Source organism: Bufo bufo, chromosome 4 (genome assembly GCF_905171765.1).
Source record: "Bufo bufo chromosome 4, aBufBuf1.1, whole genome shotgun sequence".
Classification (NCBI taxonomy): Eukaryota; Metazoa; Chordata; class Amphibia; order Anura; family Bufonidae; genus Bufo; species Bufo bufo.
Genome location: NC_053392.1, coordinates 443,851,694 through 443,868,551, shown reverse-complemented (window position 1 = coordinate 443,868,551; position 16,858 = coordinate 443,851,694). Strand labels below are relative to the sequence as shown.

The following is a 16,858-nucleotide window of genomic DNA, read 5'->3' as shown; positions in this document are numbered from 1 at the left end:
AAAAGGCGTTTGCCCACCAAAATAGTACCAATCTAACCGTCACCTCATCCTGCAAAAAATGAGCCCCTACCTGAGACAATCGCCCAAAAAATAAAAAAAAACTATGGCTCAGAATATGGAGACACTGAAACATCATTTTTTTGTTTGAAAAAAGCTGTTATTGTGTAAAACTTGCACCGCGTCTGTATCGACCGGCTCTATAAAAATATCACATGACCTAACCCCTCAGATGAACACCGTAATTTTTTTTTATTAAAACTGTGCTAAATAAACCATTTTTTGTCACCTTACATCACAAAAAGTGTAATAGCAAGCGATCAAAAAGTTACACGCACCCCAAAATAGGCTCTCAGACTATGGAAACACTAAAACATGATTTTTTTTGCTTCAAAAATGAAATCATTGTGTAAAACTTACAAAAAAAAAAGTATAAAAAGTATACATATTAGGTATCGCCGCATCCGTGACAACCTGGTCTATAAAAATATCACATGATCTAACCTGTCAGATGAATGTAAATAACAAAAAATAAAAACGGTGCCAAAACAGCTATTTCTTGTTATCTTGCCTCACAAAAAGTGTAATATAGAGCAACCAAAAATCATATGTACCCTAAACTAGTACCAACAATACTGACACCCTATCCCGTAGTTTCTAAAATGGGGCCACTTTTTTGGAGTTTCTACTCTAGGGGTGCATCAGGGGGGCTTCAAATGGGACATGGTGTAAAAAAAAAAACAGTCCAGCAAATTCTGCCTTCCAAAAACCGTATGGCATTCCTTTCCTTCTGCGCCCTGCCGTGTGCCCGTACAGCGGTTTACGACCACATATGGGGTGTTTCTGTAAACTACAGAATCGGGGCCATAAATATTGAGTTTGGTTTGGCTGTTAACCCTTGCTTTGTAACTGGAAAAAAAATTATTAAAATGGAAAATCTGCCAAAAAAGTGAAATTTTTTAATTGTATCTCTATTTTCCATTAATTCTTGTGGAACACCTAAAGGGTTAACAAAGTTTGTAAAAATCAGTTTTGAATACCTTGAGGGGTGAAGTTTATAGAATGGGGTCATTTTTGGGTGGTTTCTATTATGTGAGCCTCGCAAAGTGACTTCAGACCTGAACTGGTCCCTAAAAATTGGGTTTTTGAAAATTTCTGAAAAATTTCAAGATTTGCTTCTAAACTTCTAAGCCTTGTAACATCCCCAAAAAATAAAATATAATTCCCAAAATGATCCAAACATGAAGTAGACATATGGGGAATGTAAAGTAATAACAATTTTTGGAGGTATTTCTATGTATTATAGAAGTAGAGAAATTGAAACTTGGAAATTTGCAATTTTTTACAAATTTTTGGTAAATTTGGTATTTGTTTATAAATAAAATGAATTTTTTTGACTTCATTTTACCAGTGTCATGAAGTACAATATGTGACGAAAAAACAATCTCAGAATGGCCTGCATAAGTCAAAGCGTTTTAAAGTTATCAGCACTTAACCAGCTCCCGACCGCCTAAAGCAGGGATGCGTCCTGCGGACGGCCGGGTTATTCCTCCTTGACTCATCGGCGCGTCATCTCACGAGACGCGAGATTTCCTGTGAACGCGCGCACACAGGAGCGCGCGTTCACAGGATCGCAAGGTAAACAAGTTGATCTACAGCCTGCCAGCTGCGATCATTTGCTGGCAGGCTGTAGATGCGATTTTCTTTTTAACCCCAGAAAGGTATATCAGACGCTGTTTTGTTAACAGTGTCTGATATACCTGCTACCTGGTCCTCTGGTGGTCCCTTTTGCTTGGATCGACCACCAGAGGACACAGGCAGCTCTGTAAGTAGCACCACACTACACTACACCCCCCCCCCCCTGTCACTTATTAACCCCTGATCACCCCATATAGACTCCCTGATCACCCCCCTGTCATTGATCACCCCCATGTAAGGCTCCATTCAGACGTCCGTATGTGTTTTGTGGATACACGGATCCGCAAAACACGGACACCGGCAATGTGCTTTCCACATTTTGCGGATCCGCACATTGCCAGAACTATATAGAAAATGCCTTTTCTTGTCCGCAATTGCAGACAAGAATAGGACATGTTCTATATTTTTGCGGAATGAAAGTGCGGACCCGGAAGTGCAGATCCGCAATTCCGGATCTGAGCGGGACAAACTCTGTCTTCATAGAAATGAATGGGTCGTGTGAATGGGGCCTAAGGGTCCCTTATCACCGCCAGTTAGTTAGCCACTTGTTAGGTAGTTAGCGCCCACCGCACCGCAGTCACTGATTAGTCACTGATTATCGTCATCGCTGTCGCTAATCAGCACTAGTACTATATAGTATCTGTAAGTGATTAAGACTGATCGCAATCAGATCTATATCAGTACATTAGGGTCACCTTAGGCTTTACAAAAAACGCAGTGTTCGCCCGATCAGGCCTGATCTTGTGCGCACACTTGCGTTCAGTCCGCCCCACCGCAGTGAAAGAATTTTTTTTTTTTCTGATCACTGCAAAAACACCGTAAAATCGCTGCGGCGCTATAAAGATCACTTTTGAGCTTTTTGGATCTTTATTAGCGATCGCAGCTTTTTTTTTTTTTTTGCACTTTTTTTGGCAGAGATTTTTTCATCCACATTGATCATTGAATGAAGAAATCGGTGCCGTTCATTTTTTCTTTCAGCCCAGAGGCTGAACGGAAAAAAAATATCTCATTACCCGTATGCTCAATATAATGCCTCATGCACACGACCGTGCCGTTTTTTTGCGGTCCGCAAACCGCGGATGCGCAAAAAACGGAAGGCGCCCATGTTGACTTCTGCAATGAACGGAACGGGCGCCGGCAATATAAATGCCTATTCCTGTCCGCAAAGCGCGGACAAGAATAGGACATGTTATATTTTTTTAGCGGGGCCGCGGAACGGAGCCACGGATGCGGACAGGGTCCACATCCGGAGCCACGGATGCGGAATGGGTCCACGGCCGGCAGTGATCGGAACCCGGTGCCTGCTCAAATCATTGAGCAGGCACCTAGGCTAAATGCGCGGGGGGGTCCCGTGACCCCCCCATGTCGGCGATCGCGGCAAACCGCAGGTCAATTCAGACCTGCGGTTTGCTGCGATTTCTGCAGTTTCTGGTCCCCGCGGTCCCTGACCGCGGGGATCAGAAACTTTTTATGCCTAAAAAAAGTTTTATTCACCCCCCCCTGCACCCCCGAATGATTTTTATGGTGGCGGGAGGTGCAGGGGGAGGGTTGCGGGCGGTGTGGGCGGTGCGGGAGGCGGGCGGTGTGGCAGGCGGGATCGCGATCCCCCGCCCGCCTCCCCTTGAAAATTCATTGGTGTTCAGTGGGTATACCAGGGTGCCAGCACATTGCTGGCACCCTGGTATAAACGGCTGACATCTGCGATGCGATGTCAGCCGTTTAACCCTTTCCATACAGCGCTCCGTACGGACCGCTATATGGAAAAAGTTAACAGCGCAGGGAGCTCCCTCCCTCTCCCATCGGGGGGCTGCTGTGCCTTTGCAGCCCCCCGATGGAGAGGGAGAGAGCCCCCAGACAGCCCCCCGAGAGATCCCCTCCTTACCCTTCCCCGTCTGCGAAGTTCTGAGCAGACTGGGAAGGTTCCCATGGCAACAGGACGCCTCTCAGGTGTCCTGCTGTCCATGGTGCTGAACAGATCTGTGCTGAAAGGCATAGATCTGTTCAGTGTAAGTAAAATACAGTGCAGTACAATATATATTGTTCTGTACTGTATTATACAGACATCAGACCCACTGGATCTTCAAGAACCAAGTGGGTCTGGGTCAAAAAAAAAGTGAATAAAAGTGAAAAAAAAGTAAAAATCAAAAAACACATTTATCAGTGATAAAAAATGAAAAAAATAAAATTCCCTACACATGTTTGGTATCGCCGCGTCCGTAACGACCTGATCTATAAAACGGTCATGTTACTTTACCCGAACGGTGAACACCATAAAAATAAAAAATAAAAAACTATGATGAAATTAAAATTTTGCCCACCTTACTTCCCAAAAAAGGTAATAAAAGTGATCAAAAAAGTCGCATGTACGCCAAAATTGTAACAATCAAACCGTCATCTCATCCCGCAAAAATCATACCCTACCCAAGATAATCGCCCAAAAACTGAAAAAACTATGGCTCTTAGACTATGGAGACACTAAAACATCATTTTTTTTGTTTCAAAAATGAAATCATTGTGTAAAACTTACATAAATAAAAAAAAAGTATACATATTAGGTATCGCCGCGTCCGTATCGCCCGGCTCTATAAAAATATCACATGATCTAACCCCTCGGTGTAAAAAAAGCAATTTTTTGTCATCTTACGTCACAAAAAGTGTAATAGCAAGCAATCAAAAAGTCATATGCACCCCAAAATAGATGCCAATCAAACCGTCATCTTATCCCGCAAAAAATGAGACCCTACTTAAGATAATCGCCCAAAAACTGAAAAAACTATGGCTCTTAGACTATGGAGACACTAAAACATTTTTTTGGTTTTAAAAATGAAATCATTGTGTAAAACTTACATAAATAAAAAAAATTGTATACATATTAGGTATCGCCGCGTCCGTGACAACCTGCTCTATAAAATTACCACATGATCTAACCTGTCAGATGAATGTTGTAAATAACAAAAAAAAAAAACGGTGCCAAAAAAGCTATTTCTTGTTACCTTGCCGCACAAAAAGTGTAATATAGAGCAACCAAAAATCATATGTACCCTAAACTAGTACCAACAAAACTGCCACCCTATCCCGTAGTTTCTAAAATGGGGTCACTTTTTTGGAGTTTCTACTCTAGGGGTGCATCAGGGGGGCTTCAAATGGGACATGGTGTAAAAAAAAAACAGTCCAGCAAAACCTGCCTTCCAAAAACCATATGGCATTCCTTTCCTTCTGCGCCCTGCCGTGTGCCCGTACAGCGGTTTACGACCACATATGGGGTGTTTCTGTAAACTACAGAATTAGGGCCATAAATAATGAGTTTTGTTTGGCTGTTAACCCTTGCTTTGTAACTGGAAAAAAAATATTAAAATGGAAAATCTGCCAAAAAAGTGAAATTTTGAAATTGTATCTCTATTTTCCATTAAATCTTGTGCAACACCTAAAGGGTTAACAAAGTTTGTAAAATCAGTTTTGAATACCTTGAGGGGTGTAGTTTCTTAGATGGGGTCACTTTTATGGAGTTTATAATCTAGGGGTGCATCAGGGGGGCTTCAAATGGGACATGGTGCCAAAAAAACAGTCCAGCAAAATCAGCCCTCCAAAAACCAAACGGCGCACCTTTCACTCTACGCCCCGCTGTGTGCCCGTACAGTAGTTTACGGCCACATATTGGGTGTTTCTGTAAACAGCAGAGTCAGGGCAATAAAGATACAGTCTTGTTTGGCTGTTAACCCTTGCTTTGTTAGTGGAAAAAATGGGTTAAAATGGAAAATTAGGCAAAAAAATGAAATTCTCAAATTTCATCGCCATTTGCCAATAACTCTTGTGCAACACCTAAAGGGTTAACAACGTATGCAAAATCAGTTTTGAATACCTTGAGGGGTGTAGTTTCTTAGATGGGGTCACTTTTAGGGAGTTTCTCCTCTAGGGGTGCATCAGGGGGCTTCAAATGGGACATGGTGTAAATAAACCGGTCCATAAAAATCAGCCTTCCAAAAACCATACGGCGCACCTTTTCCTCTACGCCCCGCTGTGTGGCCGTACAGTAGTTTACGGCCACATATTGGGTGTTTCTGTAAACGGCAGAGTCAGGGCAATAAAGATACAGTCTTGTTTGGCTGTTAACCCTTGGTTTGTTAGTGGAAAAAATGGGTTAAAATGAAAAATTAGACAAAAAAATGAAATTCTCAAATTTCCTCCCCATTTGCCAATAACTCTTGTGCAACACCTAAAGGGTTAACAACGTATGCAAAATCAGTTTTGAATACCTTGAGGGGTGTAGTTTCTTAGATGGAGTCATTTTTGGGTGGTTTCTATAATGTAAGCCTCGCAAAGTGACTTGAGACCTGAACTGGTCCCTAAAAATTGAGTTTTTGTAAATTTCTGAAAAATTTCAAGATTTGCTTCTAAACTTCTAAGCCTTATAACATCCCCAAAAAATAAAATATCATTCCCAAAACAATTCAAACATGAAGTAGACATATGGGGAATGTAAAGTCATCACAATTTTTGGGGGTATTACTATGTATTACAGAAGTAGAGAAACTGAAACTTTGAAATTTGCAAATTTTTCCAAATTTTTGTTAAATTAGGTATTTTTTGGTGCAAAAAAAATTATTTTTTTGACTCCATTTTACCAGTGTCATGAAGTACAATATGTGACGAAAAAACAATCTCAGAACGGCCTGGATAAGTCAAAGCGTTTTAAAGTTATCAGCACTTAAAGGGACTCTGGTCAGATTTTCAAAAAATGGCCTGGTCCTAAGGTGTAAAAAGGCTGTGTCCTTAAGGGGTTAAGGTGAAATAGGGCTGAGTCCTTAAGGGGTTAAACAAGGTTTTCTGGGAATTTATGTCCTTTCATCAGGAAAATATATTACAGGTATAAGGTCCATGCTGTTAGCTAAAATAGCAAAAAAAAGACTGAGCCGTTTGGCTAAAAGAAACAATCAAAGAATTCAGTGGAATAGATGCACAAGACTTGTACTTGGAGACACAGTCATCAAAGTATTTACAAATTTAATGACATATTGCACAGGACAGCAAGAAATCATTAAATATGTAAATTCCTTCCCTGCACTGCACAGCAATATAATGTTTTATAATGCTGCCCGATCTTGCATCTACTGAATTGTACTGACATAATGCTGTCAGTATAATTCAGTAGATGTAAGGTTATGCAGAGACAAACCGCATTAAAAAAATCATTAGAATGTTGTTTGGTCCTGTGAAAGGAGCAGTGTCCATAACAGGAAATCGCTCTCCCACATGGAGTGTGTTTTCCACAGTGGACACGCTCGTCTGAAATGAACCTTATTCATCTTTTATATATCTCATTGCTCTGGGAACATTCACTGTTCTTAGATAGTGCTGCAGCAATGATGTTACACCCATCGTTCATGTGACCACTGCTGCCAATCCCTGGCCTCTGCGGCCACGTTTTGTGCATACACAAGTTACTTGACCAATGGAGGTGTATTCACTGCAGGACCAGAGCAACTGGGATGGGTGTGCCGTAGAACATATAATAGGTGAGTAAGGTGTTTTTCACTTATACAACTCACTGCTCTGGGCTAAGTTTTTAAAAATATCAGAGAACCTGTAGGTTTTGTAGTTCATTAACTCCCTAGTGACATAAACCGTAAATTTACAGCATAATGGTAAAAGGGAGTATGGAGCAGGCTCAGGAGCTAGTGGTGCGTGCTCAGGAGCTAATAGTGCGTGTTCATTCACTGCTTCAGATGTGGAAGCAGGACCTCTGCTCTTGAGCCACTACGCTCTAGACCAGGCATGCTCAACCTGCGGCCCTCCAGCTGTTGTAAAACTACAACTCCCACAATGCCCTGCTGTAGGCTGATAGCTGTAGGCTGTTTGGGCATGCTGGGAGTTGTAGTTTTGCAACAGCTGGAGGGCCGCAGGTTGAGCATGCCTGCTCTAGACTATCAGGGCGGGCAAACTGTCTGGCCCTGTTAATCAGGTGTAAAAGCAGGATTTTTCAGCAGTAGGGACAGCCCATTGCAGGTGAAAAACTCTTGTTGAGGTGAATTTCTGTTGATTATAATAATAATAATCTTTATATAGCACAGATATATTCCCCAGCACTTTACAATCAGGGAGTTCATGTACAAACAGAGTCATACATAACATAACATAACATAACAAATGAGTCAACAACAAGAGGAGTGTGCACCCTAGCAAGAGCTTACAATCTATGAGGAAATAGGGGTAACATAGAAGGTAACAAGTGCTTGATTTGTACAATGGTACGGCCATCTTAACACAATAGGAGAGCAGATATAAGTCTTCATTAGCCAATCACCAGCTGATACCTGTAGTGCTTCTGAGTGCATGGGGTGTAGATGTTTGACAATGGATCAGGTTCAGAAGAATAATGCTGAAAAGGGATGGTGGTGAATGGAGGAGAGATAATTAGGGTATGTGATAGGCTAACATAAAAAGATGTGTTTTTAGGGAGCACCTAAAACTGTTGTAGGGCATTCCAGAGAACTAGTGCAGCTCCAGAGAAGTCTTGAAGATGGTAGAGAGACTATGGTGGATGTTAGTCATAAGTCACTGGCTGAATGGAGAACATCGGTAGGATGGTAGACAGGAATGAGGGAGGAGATGTAGTGGGTTGCAGAACTGTGGAGAGCTTTGTGGGTGAGAATGAGCAGTTTAAATTGAATCCTATACTGTACGGGCAACCATTGTATTGACTGGAACAGGGCAGAGGCATTGGAGTAGTGGTTAGACAGATAGATGAATTTGGCTTAAAGGATAGATTGGAAAGGAGAGAGTGTGGTGAGGGGGAGACCAATTAGTAACGAGTTACAGTAATCAAGACTGGAAAGGAAAAGGTAAACAATAAAAGTTTTTGTTGTTTCCGCAGTAAGAAATGGCGGATTATAGAGATATTTTTGAGGTGCCCTTAGACCGATAGATTGGAGCATGGTAAGGAGGAGATGGTGGTGGTGTCAAACTCTGTAGAGAGATCGAGGAGAATTAGTAGAGTAGTCACACCGTTGCGTTTAGATTTCAGGAGGTCATTTGTCACGTTGGTGAGGGCAGTTTCTTTGGAATAGATCAAGGAGAGAGCGTAGATATAGCAGATGAAGTGAGATTAGACCCAGTGCAGGGCGGGTCAAGAGAAGGTTTTTTTAATAATGGGGTTACGACAAAATGTTTGAAAGAAATGGGGGAGATACCAGAAAAGAGAGAGAGATTGTGGTTCATAAACGTTAAAATCCTAGAAAACATTTTAAGAGTGGATTCACACTTAGATTTCTAGTGATGTTTTTCAGAAGTTTTGTGTTTTTGTAGCGTTTCTTGCATATGCAGCTTTTGGTGCTTTTTTTTATGCTGAAAAATCCCAGTTCCACATGATAGCTGAAAGTCTATGGGAAATGTGAATTGCAAGACATAAAGGCATTTTTTTTGCTAATGGCAATTATTTCCATTAGTTTTTTTGTTTCTCTGGCTTCTTCTAAAGATTGCAGCATTTTGCTGTAATGGCATTTTTAAGGCGTTTCTATCTCCTTGTCTGTAGGGAAAAAAAACACCATCCGCACATTTGTTTTGAAAAGAAAAAAAGGCACCAAAAAAAAAGTTAATACAAGAACACGAGTGTCCCAAAAAAAAAAATGCAAGAGGCTTTAATGTCTTTTTTTTTTTTTGTGGTATAAAAAAAATGGCAGAAACATTTTGGGAGAAATTTATCATCCCGTACACTGTTTTGGGATTAAAAAACTACACTGTTTTGGAAAAGTTGATGAGCCTGGTTTTGTGACTTTTTAAACACCATTGAGACTAATTCGCTAGTTTCCGAAAAAAAAGGTGTGTGTGGGCGACACCATAGGTCCCATCACTTTTATCATCATTTACACCAGAGACTAATAATGTAAATGATGACTGAAATCCACCCGCTGGCGTCAGGACTGCCAGAGGAGAATTTTAATATATGACTGTTTGCAATCTGAAGTTAAATGTCTCCTTCAGTGGTGCAGACCCTATCAAGACCGACATAGCACACACCAGTCTTGATATATCAGGGCTTTGGCTTGTGAAGGAAACCTTAAAGAGGACCTGTCACCACTCCTGGCAAGTCTGTTTTAGTAAATAATTGTATTCTCTATGAAATAACAATTCTGAAGCATCTTTTTTTTTTAACTGTATGTTGTGCCACCCCTCTCTTATTCTTTCTAGAAATGTATGATATGATTTATGAACACGTTAAGGACCCAGGACGGGAATACTCTTCCTAAACAGCTGTTACTTTGCATTCTCGTCCTACAGTCCTTCCCCTGCCCCACACGCGGTGCCGCGATCAGCTGCAGGGGTCCGGCTGTTACTGACAACACTGATGCCAGTGGATTAACCCCTCATATGCCGTGGTCAGCGTTGACCGTGGCATATGGAAGGTTCGCTCTCCCTCTCTTGCTTTATCGGGTCCATGCGCTGGTTGCCATGGCAGCCTCAAGTCTTTCAAAGGCCTTGGGGCCCAGCAGCTACAGAGACCTATGAGGCCTAGCCCGCAGACGGGGTCTCAGGCAAACTATCAGTGTATTACACTGTGTAATATACTGATAGTCAATGCAGTACAATACAGATGTATTGCACTGCATTGAAACAGGGATCAGTCCCTGAAATGCTCCCATAGTGGGACAAAAAAAAAAAAAAAAAATAATAAATGTTTTTAACAGGAAAAAAATTAAAGTTTCAAGTAAAAAGCAAAACAAAAAAAATGCATCTTTCCCATAAAAAGAGACATATAAAAGTGTAAAAAATAGAAAAAACAAAACATATATTAGATATCGCTGCATCTGTAACAATCTGCTCTATAAAAATATCACATGTTCCAACCTGTCTGGTGAATGCTGTAAAGAAAATGAATTAAAAACTGTGGCAAAAAAATCTATTTTATGTCACCTTACATCTTAAAAAGTATGATACCAAGCGATCAAAAATTTGTAAAAACCCCAAAATAGTTTTAATCAATTTGTCACCTTATGCCGCAAAAAATGAGCCCCTACATAAGATAATCGCCAAAATAAAAAGAAAATGCTTTTTTATTGTTTAAAACCAAAATAAATATAAATAAGTAGACAAATTAGGTATTGCTGTGTCCGTAACAACATGCTCAATAGAAATATCACATGATCTACCCTCTAAGGTGAATGCTGTAAAAAATTTCATAAAAACTGTGCCAAAACAACCAGCTTTTGGTCACCTTGCGCGAAAATGTATAATAATAAAAATCATATGTACCCAAAAAATGGTACCAATTAAAACGTCAACTCTTTCCACAAAAAAAGAGCCCCTACACAGGATGATTGGCAGAAAAATAAAATTTGTTTTCAGAAAATGGAGACACAAGCCACAAAAACATAATTCTTTTTCAAAAATGCTTTATTACCGTATTTTTCGCCCTATAAGACGCACCGGCCCATAAGACGCACCTAGGTTTTTGGGGAGAAAAATAAGAAAAAATATATTTTTAACCAAAAGGTGTGCTTTTGGTGGGTTTGAACTAATGGCGGTCAGTGCATGACACTATTATGGGGGATCTGTGGATGATGCACTGTTATGGGGTGGGGGATTTGTGGATGGCACTGTTATGGGGGGGAGCTGTGGGTGGCATTATGATGGTGGGGGGGATCTGTGGATGGCATTATGATGGTGGGGGAGATCTGTGGATGGCATTATGATGGTGGGGGGAATCTGTGGATGGCATTATGATGGGGGGGATCTGTGGATGGCACTGTTATGGGGTGGTGGATCTGTGGATGACACTGCTATATGTTTAATCCACAGATCCATCCAATCCACAGATCCGTCCCATCATAATACCATCCACAGACCCCCTTCCCCCCCCTTCCATCATTATCCCATCCACAGATTCCTAGGGAGGGGCTGGATAAGGCAGGGAGAGCGGCAGGCAGTGCAGGCACTCAACTTTGGCCCCGCCGCTCAGTATGTACTGTTTTATACATAGTGTTAATCATCATATCTAAACTGAGTAAGGCTACTTTCACACCTGCGTTTAGGTCGGATCCGTCTGGTATGTGCCCAGACAGATCCGCACCTATAATGCAAACGCTTAGATCCGTTCAGAACGGATCCGTTTGCATTACCAGCCTCCGCACGGCCAGGCGGACACCCGAACACTGCAAGCTGCGTTCAGGTGTCCGCCTGCTGAGCGGAGCGGAGGACAAACGGAGCCAGACTGATGCATTCTGAGCGGATCCGCCTCCACTCAGAATGCATTAGGGCTGGACGGATCCGTTCGGGGCCGCTTGTGAGAGCCTTCAAACGGAACTCACAAGCGGAGCCCCGAACGCTAGTGTGAAAGTAGCCTAATGATGCGCTCCCCCTGCTCCCCATGTGTACCGTACTGACCTGCTTCATTCAGAAAGTAGGAGGAGCAGGCACGTGACCTTAGTGAGTTACGGCCACCCGGCCTGCCTGCTAGCTGCCAGTGCTTACTACAGGAGCGTGACATGTGTACCGATAAGTACGGTACGCAGGGGGAGCGCATCATTACTCAGTTTAGATATGATGATTAACACTACGTATAAAACAGTACATACTGAGCGGCGGGGCCAGAGTACAGTGCCTGCACTGCACTGCCCGCCGCTCTCCCCGCTTACTACAGCCCCTCCTCACTAATACATCGCAGTCTGCGATGTAAATTGCCAGCATTCGCCCCATAAGACGCAGGTGAACTTTTCCCCCACTTTTTCTCTTATGCGTCTTATGTGGCAAAAAATTCGGTATGTAAAACTGAAACTAAAATTAAATAAAAGTAGACATATTTGATATTGTCACGTCTGTAAAAACAACCTGCTCTGTAAAAAAGCACATGATCTAACCTGTGAGGTGAAAGCCGTAAAAAACTAAAAATATAAACTGTGCAAGAACAGCCATTTTTTGGTTAACGTGACTCACAAAAAGTGTAATATAAAGCAATCAAAAATCATATGTACGCCAAAATAGTATCAATAAAACTGCCACCTTATTCTGTAATTTCCAAAATGGGGTCACTTTTTGGGAGTTTGTACTCTAGGGGTGCATCAGGGGGTCTTTAAATGTCACATGGCAACTTAAAATTATCCTAGTGAAATCTGCCCTCCAAAAATCAATATGGCGCTCTTTTCCTTCTGCGCACATGGGGTGTTTCTGTAAACTGCAGAATCAGGGTAAGGCCTCATGCACACGGCCGTTGTGCAGCCGTTCTATGCATTGGGGACCGGAATTGCTGTCCTCAATGCACGGGCAACATCCGTGAAGGGTGCCGGACCCATTCTACTTGAATGGGTCCCTGGTCAGTCCATGACGTCATATTTTTTGCGGTGCGGAACAACGGAAAGAAACACCACGGTAGCACTCTGTAGTGCTTTCGGTGTTCCGTTCCGCATCTCCGAAATTGCTGACCCATTTAAGTGAACTCAATTTGCTGTCTGCAGCACGGGCCCGGCCGGCACACGTTCGTGTGCATAAGCCCTAAGGGAAAGATCTGCGCCTGTTCTGTGTTTAGAGCCGCACCTAGTTTAGGCTCACAATCACTGATGGATGAGGCATTAGACTGGGTAGGAACATGCCCATTTGTCATGGGGATAGCAAATGTTGAAGCAATCATATATTTCCAGGAGGAATAACAGAGGAACCGCACAATAGCAGAGATTCCAAGTACCATACAAGTAATTACAAGTATAAATGCAATTATTTAGTAAAATGAGTTGAGTGGTGACAACTCCTCTTTACACTCGAAAATTTTGATGTGTGATTGTATGTTATATCCAGCAATTGAAAACAATTTCCTTTTTTAATGTATTTTTTTTTTTGGTGGGGTGTAATTCCAAACTTTCTGCAAGGACAGGAAATGACTAGTATCCCTCACCTACTCTAGAAATTCACTGGCGTGAGGTCAGTGTCGAAAGTGTTTTTTTTTATATTTGCCTGTTAAGAGCACTACAAAGCCTTGTAGTTGCATTCCTCACTGTAATGGGCAGACTTTCGGCCCGAGCCTGCCTCATAAATGAAACTAAATTGACTCCAGGTATTTCAGACAGAAAAATAAATAAACACCTATTTTCACCTTTTCTTAAAGACTGGCTCAGGTTGCCAACAGGTATGGGGCAGTATTGTTAGGAAAGCAATTGGGCGTTCAGCTCATGATAGGTCCCGGCAGCCATCGCTGACCAGACATTGTCCAATACATAGGACTAAAAAGGACTAGAAAGATTTGGTATCAACTTTTGTGTAATATTATGTCCTTATTTTATGTTAGGACCTTGTCTATGTCTGCCTTTATGCACAGGCTTATTCATGATCGTTTGCTTTGTAGGATGACGGTGATTTAGCAAAGGGCAATTTTTTGTGTGTTTTAAGTCTATTGACTCTACTAAAGTGTATGAATTTTATTTACATTCTGAAAGCTCAAGCATTGACAAAAAAAACATTTATTTTATGTGTGTAGGTGGAACGCCAACTGCTCGGGAGCTCTGGCTTTCTAATGACCCTGATATTCAGAGACAGAGATTCTATACATGCATGGCATGCTTCCATGTGGAGAGATGGACAGAGGGACTTAGAAGCCTGGACAGCGGGCTTGCTGCTACCTGTTGCTTGCTGATATATCTGACAGTTCAGGTAATGTCAACATTTTTATGGAAATACGTATTTCTTTTCCTCAGCTGTATGGTGTTTATAGGATAACTATACTTTATAACCATATTTTGTGTCACCAGCCTTAGGGCCAATTCATGCGATCGTATTTTTCTTTCCACGTCCGTTCCGCATTTTTGCGGGTCAGATGCAGGCCCATTTATTTCTTATGGACCTCAAAATACATGGATAGCGCATCATGTGCTATCCGCTTCCGTATGTCCGCATAAAAGATAGAACATTCCTGCTTTTTCTATGCTTAGGAGTCGAGCGGGTGGTCCTGCTCAGTGAGTGACAGCTATTTCTCTATGAATGCTTATACAAGGAAGGTTGTCAATCATTGGACACAGGGATTTCAGTGAATGAATTACAAGTTCTACTCAATCTCTTCCGAGAAAAATAAAAGCAAGGCCAATATTTCTGTTAGGCAAAATGTATGTTACTTATTTCCCTTATACGCTCATGTTAGATCTCCACCCATCTGATCCTGTTGTATTCCCCCAAATTCAGCAGCACCAGATGTATCTGGCTTCAAAAAGTCCATAAAGTAACTAACTTTCCGCCTTCTCTGAAGCCCATAGTTACAGAGATAAAATCCCTGAGATTGATGATTTGTTACAACCCTTGTTACCAGGGTTCCTGAGTTCTAGTAAGGAAATGTTGTAGGGAGATGACTTTAGATGAATATCTTGTGATTTATTCTTACCTTTCACACAGTCTCGCTCTCCTGGTGGTAGCACAACATATTGCTTTCTCAGGAGTATTTTATACAGTGTGTTGACCTTTTGCTAAAACATAAACTAATTTTCTTTCAGACTGTAGGAGCCCCCGTGAGCATCCCCAACTTTGGCCAATTTGAATATGGTCTAGTTTGAGGAGAACTTCATCTTCTCTATATCAAACTTTTTGGGGGGGACAATTTTTCACACCAGTCAGTAGGAATTACAAATAGGTCAAACAGATGTTTCAAATGTGGTCAGTTTTTTTAAATTAATTTTAAAATGTGGATTTTTTTTTATTAATCACAAAAAAGTGGAAAATGAGAAAATAAATATTGTAAGAGCAGCGTTATAGGGGATGCGACTCTCCAGCCGGTCCTTTCTTGAGGACTGAACTGTTTAGAATTATTTCTATGGAAGCAGTTGCTCCGTCCTTTGCCCGGCTCTTAGTGGGTCAACCTGAAACAATGGGCTTTATTCAGAAACTTATTTAGGCTTAATTTATTCAAAGCGTTTGAGTACATTAGACCTGGAATAAACACACATAACATAGAGAACCACATAGAGAATCATAAATGTAATGGCTATTATTTCACGACTTCCAAATTTACAGTAAAAAAAACCAAAAATCTATGCTTGTATATTTCTTCCATTTATTTTATTTGACACTAGATCTTTTTGGGATCGTTCTTTAAAAATATATCTTTTGTCCACAAATGATCTTTCTCTCAGCAAAAGATTTTTCTTTCAACTGTCAGATGAAAATATCAAACATGGCCAGCTTCTTTTCAGATGGTAATGGTCTAAAGCAATCGCTCAATTTTAAATTTAACCTGACAAACCATTGTGCATTTTGATCAACTTTAGTCTAATGTGTGTGGCCACCATTAGTCCATTGAAATAGACAATTTGGGTGTGGACAGGCTAGGAGAGGTAACAGCCTCTGGCCACAATTTCAAACTGCATATAGGTCTTAGCTTCCTTTATCTGAATTTCTGAAGCTTCATTTGGTGATATGTCAAGTACCTTCCCCTAAAGCTATGGATTTAATATGCTGTGCGGGACTTATGTGCGGTGCCCATTGGAAACAAAACAATTGTATGTTTTCTTTCATTCACTTTAGCTCACCGCTTTTTTTGTTTGCTCTCATTATCAGGTAGACAGTTTGACTCTGACAGATGTAGAAGCATTTCTCGCTCAAGCCTTGTGCCTTGCAGGGAAATCTGGATCACAGCTAAGTAGCTTGCAGGTACAGACACCACACAAACCCTATTTGGTACTTGTATTAACCTCATGTTGAACTTTCCAGCAGTACAGGGTTCCTCTTGGCCTTTGTAGGTTGTACAGGGAAGACTAGATTCTCTGTCACACTTTTATTTCCAAAGAATTGAAACAAAACCTGATCTGGGGTTTCTACCATGTTTTCCCCATTTTCTGTTCAAATATTTCCTCTGCTAGATGTTCATACAGAGGATTATGACATCACTCTGCAGGCCAAATCTGAAGAAAGCAGGCCAGGAGAACCTCTGATATTTCTGCTGTGTGGGAACAAATTAGGTTCTGGTTAAGTTACAGAAGTATATAGAATTTTATTGAATTGATGTTATTGTTTTAATCAATACATATCAATACATAAAGATGAAACCTGGTAAAGAGGAATGTTTGTCCACTGAACGTAAACATTTTTACGCAACCTCAAGTGTTTTATTATACACCAGTAGCCTAAGGCATATATCTGTGTCCAACTCTGTACAAGTTATTTTGTAGGTAACATATTCCTCCTCCGTGTAGCAATATTA

At 41.3% G+C, this 16,858-nt stretch overlaps 1 protein-coding gene across 2 annotated transcripts in view; it reads left to right on the top strand.

The window, feature by feature from the left end:
- Window positions 1–16,858, top strand: part of FAM120B (family with sequence similarity 120B) — a 143,016-nt gene that overhangs the window by 29,942 nt on the left and 96,216 nt on the right. For both annotated transcript variants that reach the window (XM_040429397.1, XM_040429398.1), the window contains exons 5-6: window positions 14,153–14,325; window positions 16,216–16,308. In XM_040429397.1, coding sequence (XP_040285331.1) covers window positions 14,153–14,325; window positions 16,216–16,308 — 266 coding nt within the window. The remainder of the gene's footprint in view (window positions 1–14,152; window positions 14,326–16,215; window positions 16,309–16,858) is intronic.